Here is a 14,514-nt window from a genome sequence, read left to right on the forward strand (position 1 = left end):
CTCAGTCTCCCCTCCCTCCTCTCTGCAGCCTGATCTCATGTGAACCAGCTGACCCGACGTTACTTTAATGACGTTTCTCTCCGCGACTCCTCACCTAACAAACACATGGCTAATTTGCATATGATTGATTTTGCATTTACGGGAAATTATAACATTGCGCAGTTATATTCCACTAACCTGAAGTCTTCCTTCATTAACACTACGTCTATTTCCACCTCAGTCATTCACTGAATGTTTGTTATTCACCTCCATGTTGCTCAGAGCCCCCCTCCCTCCTCCTCCCTCCTCCTCCCTCCTCCCTGCAGCTTGATCTCACGTGAACCAGCTGATCTGACTTTACTTTAATGACGTTTCTCTCCGCGAGGGCTTCACCCCACAAACGTACTACGAAAAGCTTAAAACTTGTTTCCACATGTCGCTGGGATGCATCAACTAGGAGACGGGCTGATGGACATTTTGTTTGGCTGAGCGAGACAGGCCTACAGAGTGAATGGAGAGAGGGAGAGAGCGACATTGAAAATCAATAAAAAGAGCGAGCGTCGATCAGAAGAAGAAAACAGCTAATCAGAGAAATGTACCGTAGTTTTCAGATTGTTTGTCTTTCACAAGTGTCTCTGCTGTCTTCCAGTAAGGCAGGCAGTGTCCCCCTCTGTCTCAGCAGCCTGATCTGACATTAAACTCAGCTAAATGGCCGGACTGATCCAGACGGTCCAGGCTTCATTAACCATAGTTAGACCAGCTTGGCTTTTAATTTGCAGGCTCCCCGAGCAAACCCGACGCGATTTCAACTATGCTTTAATTCGTAAAATAGCTTGTAACTTGTATGCTTTCATTCATAGTTCAGGTAGCTCGGCTAAGAGTTTATACCCTGACCTAAAAACACGGCAGTAGGCTACCGTCGATATTTCAGCTCGGTAGAAGAGAATTAACAATGAGAGCGAACGACCATGACAATAACAAACCAACAATTTTCCAATAAGCAAACGTTAACTACTATTAAACATTAGATCCTTACCTCTTCGGCGTCTTCCTCATTAATCCACTCATCAGAATAACCTGCAGCTGCTGGTGGGAGGAGTTCTCCGCTGCAGAGCGTCCAGAGCCGACGTTTCCGGGTTCAGCCAATCACTGAGCAGAACCTGCCTAGACCGACATCCGCGGCAGCCAATCACTGAGCAGAACGTCACTGACGCACGCAGCCAATGACTTCTGGTCATTTTGTGTGTGGGGTGGCGGGTAATCGTGTATGAATCCAAGTGGCGCGAAAAAAAAACCGTGTGTATGACTTTGTGTATCATACACAAAAAAGTCAGATAACCGTATTTGTGGGGACATGTCGAGAAAAAGCGGGAGGGAGTTATTTGCATCATTCTAAGTGCTTCTACGCTGCGCGACTTATGAGGACATCGCAACTGTCCTAACAATTACGGTATGTCCTCATAATGTCGGTGCGTAAACGGATGAAATGTCCTCATATACAGGTGAAACCAACGCACACACACACACACACACACACACACACACACACACGTGTTCACACACACACACGTGTTCATTGTGATAAACATTGTCTTTTGTTTAAGATTCTTCTTGATACCAACATGCAAAAACAACACAAAAATCTACTGTAAAAATCATTTTGGTCACAATGTTCACCATCCAGCATATTTAGATTTGCCACAGAGATGTGATGAAATAAAAAGCCTGGAAGCTGCCACTGCCACCTCACTTGCTGGTCATCTTGTCGCACTTGGAAGATCATGGGTCAGTTATTGCAGAAAGAGGACACAGCGTGTGAGGGGTCAATGAAACAGTCTACGGTGGTTCATTGTCTGGTACAGGCCAGTGTGTTACGCTGGTTCAGTCCAGATATCTGGATTTGGACCAACTGGCAGAAAATCCTATGACATGGCTCACAGTCAGACATCTTTCAGGAAATCAATCAGATTTGTAAAAATTACAGACACACATAAAAGTTCAACATAGGTATGTCAAAGAAATTCTTAATAGCTGAAATACAGTAAGAAAGAGACTGGATGTTCACATTATGTGATCAGAACCCCCACTATTATATTAACACAGACCAGCGCACATGGGAATCAGGACTGCAGACGGACTGGTCCTGGTTTCTGGCAGTGCTAAGATGTGTGTGTGTGTGCGTGTGTGCGTGCCCAGTGCCCAAGGTATTATGCAACGCACCACTGGCGTCATTTTAGGCTTTAATGTTAATGTTGCGTGGCACTGGCTTGGTCGGTGCACAGATAAGGTTTAATCTTCAAACATGCTGTTTCTTGATAGTAGTAGTATGTGCACTTCATCACAACCGCATGGACCAGCCAAGTGACATCAAGACTGGGAGGGATACGCCCCCCCCCCTTCTCTCCCCCGTTGGTCTACATGTGTGGCTAAACATTAAGACTTAAGACCTTTACACATTATTGCCTTTGTGAATCTTCAACTGAGAAACTGTGCATTATGGACCTAACTGAAAAAGGAATCCAACTTATCCAACCTTTAGATTACTTGTCACAGTGACAACTGTCTTCCATTGATAAAGATTTATATCTTATTATAGTTGGTTACAAAATACCTCACTACCTTCTGACGCTGGTCCCGGCTCCATGGACCCTGACATCACATCAGGTTACTACTAGATAACAAATTAAAAGAATTGAGACATCCCCACTCATCCAAACTCCATGCCAACGTGAACCTGCAACATCAATGACGACAGATGCGTCCACAGTTAAACATTCACCACAGCTTTCTTTTTTCTTTTTTTTTTTAATTTCCTACTAATAAATAAACTTATAGTCCATCTCAGCCTGGGAGAAGAGAAGCACTGCAGTGAACAGTGTCAGTGCCTGATGTTTAGCACGGTCATTTCAGGTGATAGAAAAATTCACACAATCCAGAGTGGATTACGTTAAAGTGCCACTTCAGACATCCAAGTAAATTTTTTTTTAATCACACTCACTTCTCTGGTGGCATTGAGTGATTAGTGCCACTGAAAAGTCAGTTTCTTCAAAATGGAGCTTATAAAGAATTGCAATATTATCTAACTTTTCAGTCAGAGCCAGTGATCAGGTCTGATCCTGTGGTGTAATAGAATATTGTAAGAAAAAAGTAAAACTAAATGTAAAACTGGGTCCACATCAGCTCCATACTTCACTCTCAGAAGCGTTCAGGTGAGACGCACTCTGCCTGAAATACTATCCATCCTTAGGTTCATGTGAGTTTCATCAAATCAGAGCAAGACCTTGATTGAAAGCTGTATTAATGGACTCATAGTTGGTTCCAAATTTTTCCAAGTGGTGATTCATGAGTCAGTCATGGGCTAAATAACAGTCATTTTGTTGGCAGGGTACAGAGTACCACTATTGTTTTAAAACCACAGTTGATTGTGCCTCTTTTACTCAATGTCCTACAAATTAAGTTCCTTCTTCCTCCATGTCTTCCTCAGTAAATCTAATCTGTGGCTCCTTCATATGGTCATTTTTCTTCAGCAGTTTACATTTGGCAGATGGTTGGTTGGCTCAGGTCTTTACAGTGAAGATGTAAAGATGCTACTTCAGGCTCATGTCCATTCAATACCTTTCTAACACGGACAAATACAGCACGCACAACTCTGTTAGAAATTATCACTACCTAGAGAAGAGAACTCCTGCACACTTTGAATCAATAATTTTAATTCTCTAATCAGTAGTGGGTTTGATACGAGCTGTGATTCAAAGCAAGAGCATATGATAGCTGTGATACGGCAGCTGTGCAGTCCATAGTCGCTCTCTGTATGTGATTTGTGCAGGACCTGACTGACCATGACCTGTAATAAGTTTAAATGTGTCATGTATAAAACCTGATTAGTAACCAGTCACACCTGATAGTTCATTATTAATGTGCCTGAGATGATGTCAAGGAAATAGAAAAAACAAAATAAACCCTCATAAACATTTATGAGTGAGTGGGTTCGGGTGTGTTTAAGAATACATGCAACACTGAATTAGCTTCAGATATATACATAATGATTTATAATCTACTTTTAAATTAGTGTAGCTATTTAATTCACTTGAACTACCATCTTTTCACTTTGGCTTTAAATCAATACAGTGCAAAACCCAATTAGAATTAGTTTTCTGAAATAAATGATAATTATTATCAATTATCAAGGCAAAGTTACAGGACATGTCTATTCAGATTCAGATTCATTTCCATTGTGGTGCGATGTCACCACACTCTTCTTCCCCTGGGAGTTTACAGTGGTGGTAACTCTGACTGTTCACATCCCTCTGAATGCCAATGCCAGTGAAGCTCTCTGATCACAGCTGTGTGCTAAACAAAAAGTACCTGGAGGCTGTCTTCATGGCTGTTGGAGATTTTTAACTATGTAACACTGACAGTCACTCTGCCACATCTCCAGACAAAACAACACACTTGACCATGCGTTTCCAGACAAACAGGATGCATACAGAGCGTCGCTTCGCCCTCATCTGGTTTCCTCTCACCACATCTCCATCATGCTGGTCCCTGCCCACCACCCTCTGCAACTAAATGCAGGAATCAATAGAGTAAAAGCTATGGCAACGAAACACAAGGTCATTGTTTTCACCAATGACTGTTGAGACAAACATCAGAGCAGTTGTACTGTGAAATGTGCTGATGACACAGTCATGGTGGGATTAATTAATGGGAGGTGGAGAGACCAGAGGACTGGTGCCAATAAAACAACCTCTGCATTAACATGGGGAGGACAAAGGAGGTGATTGTCCACTTCAGGAGGAGAGCCTACAACCCCCCTCCTCTCTACACTGGTGGAGCAGCTGTGGTCCCCAGTTTGGGTGGACACTGCCAGCATCATAAAGACAGGAACAAATGTCTTTACTTCTTGCAGAACTTTGACTTGATGCCTTTGGCCTGAGCACCCCAGTCCTGATCTCTCTCTAGGTGTGTGTAGTAGAGCATCACAGTGAGGCACAGACACTGCTGTGCTGCTGACAGGAAGGCACTGCAGAGTGTGCTCATATCTGTCTCCCCTCCATCGAGGGCATCTATGTCAGCAGGTGCAGGAGCAGAGCTTCCTGCATATGATAGACCCCACCCCACCCACCCAGCAAATGGACCGTTTGTCCCCCCTCCCCTCAGGCAGAAGGCTGTGGAGCATCAAAGACAGGACATCACAGCTGAGGCTGTGAGGCTGACCAACTGACTGCATTAACTGAACCCTCAGCCCCCTGCTGCTGCTTTTTATTTAATTATATAACATGTACATTTTACTGTCATGATATTCCACTGCTGGGACCTGAGTATGAATTTTGTTCTGCTCATGTGAAAGCACGTTTTAGAATGACGATAAATGAACTAGAGCTGCAACAATTAATCGAACAATAATCGATTAACTATTTTGATAATTGAATAACATAACAGAATTTGGACTTTTTTAAAGAAAAAAATGATTCCAGCTTCTTAAATGTGAATATTTCTGGTTTCTTTGTTCCTTTATGACAATTAACTGAGCGTCTTTTTGGTTTGTGGACAAAACAAGGCATTTGAGTACGTCATCTTTTGGTTTGGGAAACACTGATTGATATTTTTCAATAGTTTTTAACATTAATTGCCCAAACAACTAAACAATTAATCATTTAAATAATCAACAGATTAATCGATAATGAAAATAATTGATAGTTGCAGCCCTAAAATGAACCTTGACGTCTCTCTACATTTCAACTCATTTCCCAGGTTCAACACAACTGTCACAACATTGTCCACGTATCAGGTGAGTGTGGATGCAGCTGGCATGGTTTCAGAATATAAGCTGAGTAAAACCCTGCGCCATTTGACACAGAAAATCTATTTGCTGCCATAGGATGAAGTGTCAGATAATAATGGAGAAAACTGTGTGACAAAACTCTCCTCTCTAGTCAACGAACCACCATCCATCTCTTCTATGTGAGCCTCAAAGACGGAAGCTGTGCGAGTGCTGTCACAGCCGTACCACCTTCTTCTCGAGTCCTTAATGTTAAGCTAACTGTCCCAGAAGCCCCTGCAGGGTCTGAGGCGACAGCCATAGCATCTCCACCAGGTTGTACTGCCAATAGCCCATCCAGAAACCAAACATCACATCAGTCACGTTGTGCCTGCCCAGCAACACCCTGCTCAGCCCCACCAGGCCGGCCCACAGCAGGACCAGGACTCTGAGCGGGGCGGCCAGCACCAGGTGGGCCAGCAGGAACCTTCCGCACATGGCGGCACGGGTGGCGTGCCCGGAGGGGAAAGAGTAGCGGTCCACGGAGAAGGTGGCGAACATGTCCATACGGTTATGTGCCGGCCGACGCCGACGCACCACCGCCTTAACAATGGCAACCAGGATCAGATCCAACAGGAGGCCTGGAGGAGAGGAGGAGGAGGAGGAAATGAAGAGGAAGATGTGTTACTATGGATTATACAAACATTGCCACAATTACATTAACAGATAACAGGTATGAGGCATGAAGAGAGAAGGAGGAGGTATAATGTGACTGGCATCATTATCTTTTCTTATAGTTCAGAGAGAGCTCTCTTTTCCTATGACGCCCTGATTACAAACACGGCATTTCCACTTCTGGGGGGCATAGAATTGAAAGGCAGCCTTCCCAAATTCTGTCCTGAAACTAGGAATGTTTAAAACCAATGCATCCTGTGAACTGGTGTGCAAGTTACAAACTCTAAATGAGATTAAACTGGTAAGACTAACAGGTAAAATGTCAGGTAAAGCTATGTAAATAAAGACCATGCAGTGTTGCTCCCTCCTTACACTTAAGGATGGCCATCCGACTTTGTTATAGAGAACACAGTGATGGGTTCGGAACACACAGTCATAGATTAAAGTACAGAATGATAAAGTGCATCAAGGGGCTTCAATGAAAGAGAGCAGTATGCTCTGAATCCGTGTATCCTTGGCACAGATTTGTAACACGACTATAAAAATGAAGGTGCCAATGAACGGTTCATTGCCCTGCAATACACTGGTGACCTGTACAGACAGAGTGCACCCCTCCCTGGCCCATGTCAGCTGGGACTGGCTCCAGTCCACCTGCAACCCTGCACGTATAAGTGATATTGACAATAGAATAAGAAAATCAGATTGAGGTTTTACAGGATGTAAAAATGTACTGTATGATAGCCTCACTAAAGATCCAGAGTCACTACGTGTTCTCCTATGCCAGTGATCATCAACTGGTGGACTGCGGGCAGAATTTGGTCCGCTACTTAAAGCAGAAGTAAGCGGAATGTTTGTGTTAATATAAGTCTTAAATAGTTATATCTTCCAACAGCAATCACTTATAGAGTGTTTGGTCTGAAACACGGGTCTGTCAGTCACTCTGCTCTGCTGTAAGCCGAGGAGAAAACTTTCCTTGTATCCTACATCCTTTATCCACTGAGGAGAGAGAACGGCATAAAGGGGCGGTCCTCTCTGTGTGTGCAGCCAAGGGATGCACACACAGAGAGGAGAGGAGCAGAAGTAAGCGATCCGGTCGTTTTGGCTAACTTTCTGTCAGCCGATGGAGTTAGCAGTCCCCGCCCTCGTCCCTACGTCACCACATGCACGCGCATCCCTTGGCTGCACACACAGAGAGGACCGCCCCTTTATGCCGTTCTCTCTCCTCATTGGATAAAGGTTGTAGGATACAAGAAAAGTTTTCTCCTCGGCTTACAGCAGAGCAGAGTGACTGACAGACCCGTGTTTCAGACCAAACACTCTATATAAGTGATTGCTGTCGGAAGATATAACTATTTAAAGCTCCAGTTGGTAAGTTGACGAAAGTGAAAGTAAACTCCGCGACTTGGTCGGAAATTTCAAGACAATACTCCGTCAGGTCCCTTTATGAACCTCTGCCAAGCGCCCCCCACACACACAGACACACACAAAGTAGCCATGAACGCACCCACAGAGAAAAAAAAAAAAAAAAAAAAGATGTACCGTATCCATAGCACGACGTGTAGGAGCGGCGATTGGCTGCTCCTCCTGCTCCCTCTACCTGATTGGTGGAGAATCGTCGGGCGCGGTGGATTTTGGCAAATACGATTACAGGCTGTAGGTGGAGCCAGAGGAGTTGGATTTTGTCCTAAATTACTCATTTAATGTCTGACCATCAGAATATAGTGACAATTCCAGCAAATATGACTGAATAATTGTTACCAACTGAAGCTTTAAGACTTATATTAACACAAACATTCCGCTTACTTCCGCTTTAATTCCGAAATTATGAGGATCAAAAAGAAAATACCTTGTGGTCCCCACTATTAAAGCAACTGAAAAACAACAGAGAATTTCCTCTGATGAGGTTTAATTTTTTAATAGTTTTAAGTCCATAACTTTGTGTTGAAGCCAATGATGGGCACGAGCCGCACGACACCCACAAATATCCAGTCAAAAAATATCTATATCACTCCTGGTGGCTGACTGTGGTTTAGGTGATAGGAGCCTGACTGACAAAGGTTAAATGCCTAAAATATCAAAACAAGAACTATCAAAGACTATTAGGCCAAAATGTGAATTTCATTTTATTGGAGAAAAATCGATAATTGGGTCAAGAAAAATCTGGCCCTTCAACAAATATAGCCTTCAGCCTTACAGACACATCAATGTAAGAGGTTTACCAGCTCTTTGTCACCATCTGCTGGATCAGGACTGGCACCGGACCAGACACTGGTCCATTCCATTACTCATGTTCACGTCCAGTGGGAAATGTTGATTGGCCTTTTGCACAAAGTAGATTTTCTAATTTAATAAACTGCCTGTTGTCTGGAGTTATCCATCACACTGATCATCCGGCTGAGCCCTTTGCTGCTACATTGACATCAATAACAATTAATGATGCTTGTTGAAGTAAGCTGGTAACAGGCTGCTTCACATCAGACGTTTTGAGCTCAAACAGCTCCTGTCGCTCATATGCCATGAGGTCAGGAGTAAACATCATTTGTATGTTCTTAAAGATAACAAGATGTTACAGGAGTAGATACATGTGAGTAGTACAGTATTTAAGTTTTTTTTGTTGCTGTGTGGTTGCATTGAGCATACATTTAGCTCTTTTTTAATGATCAGATGCTTCATTATCTCCAGGACTGCAGCACTGTTGAAAAATTAATGCAACACTCAGCTGGCAGTGACCCAGTTACTGCTAGAAGTCAACTAAATGTGAATGCGCATTGTGCAACAATACATTTTCATTCACTATAGTCAAATCCCAGCTGTATGTTGACTAACACTTTGTCCCTTTGAGCTGATGCCTCTCTCCAGACATTAGGGTGGGATTTTCTGATGCTTACCTGGTTTGCAAAACTTAATTACTCTTAAAAAACAAACTTTCTGGACTGGTCGTCAAGACAAATTGATCATAATTCAAAGAACTGCAGCCTATCATTGGAGAAGCTCCACATCATATCATTAAATGACTCATTAAGTTTGTGTTGCACCAATCTTTTCAGTCATAAAAACAGAGTACCTATATCATGAGGCACAATCAGTATTTGATAACGAAAGCATCAAAATGCTTTGTCAAGTGTTTCAGTTCCCATACTCAGATAAGAACGACTGAATAACATAAAGACATTCAAAAAGGCAGAGCCTCATATTTGAGAAGCTGGGTCTGGCAGCCACTTGTTTAATAATTGACTTTAAATACTGATCCAAAATGTTTTTCAATTTTCTGTCAAATTAATTACCAATTAATTCAAATAGTTTCAGGACAAACAGACAAACACACAAAGCAGTCCACAAACCTGTGGAAACACTCATCAGAGAGGAGGAACTGTTGTTCACTGCTTCCTAACCTGACCAACAGAGACAGGCGTGTGTCTACCTGCCTCCTAGTTACGCACCTGTCACTGTCACTATCCCACACCAACAAAAGTCAGCGCCAACAGTGGCAAAACAACCAGGATGGAAACACACACATCTCCTTCCTGAATAATCCAACCTACATGTCGCTACAGGCTGTATAGTTTCATCCCCTTTTCGCTTGTGAGCTTCAGTACAAAATGTTGGGAGGGGTGTGTTTACATGCAGAAAAAATATTTTAGTCCTTTGTAGATTTTTACTGGCTTTTAATTGAAACACATCCCTTTCCTGTGTCTAATTATTAGAAATACAGAACAGGGTGAGAATGAGTGAAATTCTAAATTAAAGGGATAGTTCAACATTTTGGCAAATTCGCCTATTGCCATAACCCCTATAGTCATAGGAGTAGGTTCATTACCTTTAAAGGTACATTAGGAATTACTCCCATCTAGCGTTGCACAAGCAACTCAATCATATTTTTCATGCTGCATTCACATGAAATTGAGCAGACGGCAGATGGACGACAGCCGCTGCAGGTAACGGCATAAACAAGCCTCTATGTAAACAAGTGGTCCGTCAGCACGAGGCAAAACAACACACGTGACAATATGTTGTATGTTATGTTATTGTTTAATTATTGTTGCATGTTGTTTTGAGATCCGAGGGGCAGAGACGGGAGCTGCTCAGTGAACACAATGGAGGTGAATGGTATAGGTCCCCCAGTGTTTTTCAACCTTGGTTTTGGGACCCCACGTGGGGTCGCCTGTAATTCAAATGGGGTCGCCTGGAATGTCTAGTAATTGATAAAAAAAAATTACTGATAAAAATATTATTTTAACTAATTATCTTTTTTTTTTTTAAATAATGATTAAAAACACCACACACAATCTTAAACAACTGTATTCTTTTCACTTTCTCAAATAATCAAGTTCAAATAAAATGCAGCATATAAAAATATCTGAGCTGATGCATTATTGACGGCCGTGATCACGTGACTACATGTGATTGTGGGGTCAACAGAAATTTGTGATGTCAAAATGGGGTCATGAGCCAAAAAAGGTTGGGAACCACTGAGGTCCCCTGTCCCTCATCAAATACACAATCCAACAACTCCAAAACAGTCTTGTGGACAAGCTGTGACCTGCACATTCACCACTCGTATTGGGCTCTATGCTCTGCTACTTCCTGAATTTATGGCTGCTCTTTTATTTCCTGTCTTACATTATTGGACAAACTGATTAATTCAGGTGTGTCTGGAGTAGTCACAATGGTCAGACACCTGGATTAATCCGTTTGTCAAATAATGTAAAACAGGAAATAGAACTGCCTTAAATTCAGGAAGTAGTGGAGATGTGCATAGAGTCCATTGAACATTACGACACATGAAGCAAATATTCTGAACTACTTGTGCGTGTCTAGAATGTAGACTTCGTGGAACAGAGATGAGGGAAAACCAGAAAAACAACAACTGACATCAACAGGTGAGACGCAACCTGGACTGATGGAGGAAGAGTAGAATGGGGCAGAATATGGTGGTGGGGGTTGGAGGTGGAATCAGCTCTTCTACAGCTGAGATGAGATCTAAAAGGTAGGAAGAGGAAGGCTGCGACAGAAATACTGCATCTGAGCCCAGCTCAGAGCCAGGCGCTGCATCTAGAGCAGCTGAAGGATCTGTCCGTGTGTTTACATGAGACACACGGGGACGACGCACACACACAGGGACACAATAAGCAGAGCTGTTGATTTACCCATGAGTAGGTTGAGCATGACTTCTTGTCCTGCAGCACTGTCACTCTTGTACAGACAGTAGGCGGTACCAGCCAGCCAGGGGATGCCATGTCCCGAGATCTCTATCAGTTTCATGAGCGGACGCACACTCCCCCAGGACGAGTCCTCGCAGGCGCAGACCCCCAGCCGCTTCGACAGCCACAGGTCGATGGCGAGCAGGGAGCTGAGCGCTACGCGGACGAAGGACGGGTTCAGCCGTATGCCGTCCTCCTCCGGCCCCTGACCGCTCGCCGAGCCCGTGGAGGAGCTGGAGCCCCGGCGCCGAGTGGGGCTCTCCGAGGCTCTGAGCCGGGCGGTGGTCGGGTCGGAGCCCTGCCGCTGCAGCAGGTGCGGCGGCGAGGAGCGGTTCAGCGGCTTCGTCAGCGACATGAACTCGTAGCGGCCGTTGGTGCTGCCGAGCACCGGGCTTCCTCCGCTGCGACCCGGGTTCTTCGCTTTGGGAGAAGGCATTGTGTGTGTGTTAATGTGGAGGCCCAGGCAGCTGTGTGTTGACGGGGTTCACCGCAGCGGTAACGTTAGGTTGTCTGCAGTGCCGTGTGGTAGACGCTCCTTCAGCTCATCTGTCGTACGCCTAACGATTCATATCACGTCGACTTGCACCGAGCTCAGTCGCCATCTTTGTTGTTCTTGTAGCAAAGAAACCTGGGAAATTGAGTTGTCTTAGAAATGTACAGTTGACGACCGCGGTAAAGTGAGCCGCTGTTTGCGAGATAGTGGTAAAGTGAGCCGCTGTTTGATTTTCGTTGGGCGCGCGCTACAGTAAATACGGTAGACACGGTTCTCGAGCAAAGTGAAGGTCCTGAAAGATACATAAAGCCTACGTGCTTTTACTGGAGAAATGTGGAGGAAAATTACGGAAGCTTATTGCATTCATTCAATAAAAAAAAATACAGATCCTGTTTTTCTGAGTAATTTTTTCTGTTTTTCTGAGTAATTTTTTTTAAAATCAGTTTTTCTGAGTAATTTTTTCTGTTTTTCTGAGTAATTTTTTTTAAAATCAGTTTTTCTGAGTAATTTTTTCTGTTTTTCTGAGTAATTTTTTTGGATCAGTTTTTCTGAGTAATTTTTTTCCTGTTTTCCTGAGTAATTTTTTTTGGATCAGTTTTTCTGAGTAATTTTTTTCCTGTTTTTCTGAGTAATTTTTTTTGGATCAGTTTTTCTGAGTAATTATTTCTGTTTTTCTGAGTAATTTTTTTTCCCTGTTTTTCTGAGTAATTTTTTTCCCCCTGTTTTTCTGAGTAATTTTTTCCCCTTGTTTTTCTGAGTAATTTTTTTTCCTGTTTTTTTGAGTAATTTTTTCTCTACTTCGAAATCTCGCGATAACTACGGAAGCCGGTGCTTGGCCGCCGCCGCCGCTCTAGTGGCGGCCGGGCACCGGGGTCTGTGAAGCAGGTTCATGAAGCCTGGTTGTCAACATAACATTACAGCCGCAGTGTTGTGAGTGAATCATGTCGGGACCAGAGCGATTGCTGGTCTGGACAACCAGGCTTCATGAACCCGCTTCACAGACCCCGGTGCCCGGCCGTAGGTGGCTCACACACCCGGGGAAGGACATCCTGGCAGTGAGGGTGTGTGAGCCCGGCCGCCGCCGCTGCTGCTGCTGCTACGGCGGGGGCGGCCGGGCTCACACACCCAGGGAAGGCCATACTGGCAGCATAGTTAAGAGGAGAAACTTTCTGCTTCTAGTTTAGGAGCAGCGCAGCGGCTCGCGGCTGCAGCTCTGTTCACTTCATACACTGACTCCATTCTCAGTGTATGAAGTGAACAGAGCTGCAGCCGCGAGCCGCTGCGCTGCTCCTAAACTTAACAACAACTTAGAAGCAGAAAGTTTATCCTCTTAACTGCCAGGATGTCCTTCCCCGGGTGTGTGAGCCACCTACGGCCGGGCACCGGGGTCTGTGAAGCGGGTTCATGAAGCCTGGTTGTCCAGACCAGCAATCGCTCTGGTCCCGACATGATTCACTCACAACACTGCGGCTGTAACGTTATGTTGACAACCAGGCTTCATGAACCTGCTTCACAGACCCCGGTGCCCGGCCGCCACTAGAGCAGCGGCGGCGGCGGCGGCCAAGCACCGGCTTCCGTAGTTATCGCGAGATTTCGAAGTAGAGAAAAAATTACTCAAAAAAACAGGGAAAAAAATTACTCAGAAAAACAAGGGGAAAAAATTACTCAGAAAAACAGGGGGAAAAAAATTACTCAGAAAAACAGGAAAAAAAAATTACTCAGAAAAACAGAAATAATTACTCAGAAAAACTGATCCAAAAAAATTACTCAGAAAAACAGGAACAAAAATACTCAGAAAAACAGGAAAAAAAATACTCAGAAAAACTGATCCAAAAAAATTACTCAGAAAAACAGAAAAAATTACTCAGAAAAACTGATTTTAAAAAAAATTACTCAGAAAAACAGAAAAAATTACTCAGAAAAACAGGATCTGTATTTTTTTTTATTGAATGAATGCAATAAGCTTCCGTAGAAAATCACTTCCAAGATGAATCAACTTTTTATTTATATTTCACTGCCGTAAAGGGGAGAAAAATCACCTTTCATCGACATTTTACTGTAGAAATGTAGGGGAAAATTAATTTAAAATGACCCCTATAATAAAAGCCATTCACAGTATGCTGACCTTTGACCTTACCTCACATTAATTGTGAGGTAAGGTCAAAGGTCAGCATACAGTAAATGGGGTTGAGCCATTATGGGTGGGATTTTTTAAATTATTTTTCTCCAAATTTCTACAGTAAAATGCCACCAAAATGATACCAGAAGTAGAGTAAGATACCAGGAACAATATGCAAAAGAAATGAGGAACACACCTATGAAGGAATTGATATGACGTATGGTCAAAGGTCAGCATACTGTGAATGGCTTTTATTGTAGGGGTTGTTTAAAAAATGATTTTTCTC

General features: G+C 43.5%; 2 protein-coding genes across 3 annotated transcripts in view; one reads left to right on the plus strand and one right to left on the minus strand.

The window, feature by feature from the left end:
- LOC146969721 (NACHT, LRR and PYD domains-containing protein 3-like) overlaps positions 1-14,514 on the plus strand; it is a 264,684-nt gene that overhangs the window by 90,087 nt on the left and 160,083 nt on the right. The window lies entirely within an intron of this gene.
- On the minus strand, positions 1,521-12,201 carry plpp6 (phospholipid phosphatase 6). Of its 2 annotated transcripts, XM_085804887.1 has the most exons (3): positions 11,563-12,201; positions 5,990-6,381; positions 1,521-1,927 (listed from the first exon to the last, which is right to left on the minus strand). In XM_085804887.1, the coding sequence occupies exons 1-2, from the start codon at positions 12,050-12,052 to the stop codon at positions 6,014-6,016; spliced, it is 858 nt and encodes a 285-aa protein (XP_085661013.1). In that variant the 5' UTR covers positions 12,053-12,201; the 3' UTR covers positions 1,521-1,927; positions 5,990-6,013. The 2 variants fall into 2 exon arrangements, with proteins under 2 accessions (XP_085661013.1, XP_085661012.1); XM_085804886.1 differs by lacking the exon at positions 1,521-1,927 and having other exon boundaries at positions 5,504-6,381; positions 11,563-12,200.

Source organism: Trachurus japonicus, chromosome 17 (genome assembly GCF_045865225.1).
Source record: "Trachurus japonicus isolate A0001 chromosome 17, Traja_1.0".
NCBI lineage: Eukaryota > Metazoa > Chordata > Actinopteri > Carangiformes > Carangidae > Trachurus > Trachurus japonicus.

Coding starts and splice junctions, on each gene's coding strand:
- plpp6 (XM_085804887.1), bottom strand. CDS start 12,052: ATGCCTTCTCCCAAAGCGAAGAACCCGGGTCGCAGCGGAGGAAGCCCG. Junction 6,382..11,562: donor CATGCTCAACCTACTCATGG/GTAAATCAACAG, acceptor CCTCTCCTCCAG/GCCTCCTGTTGGATCTGATC.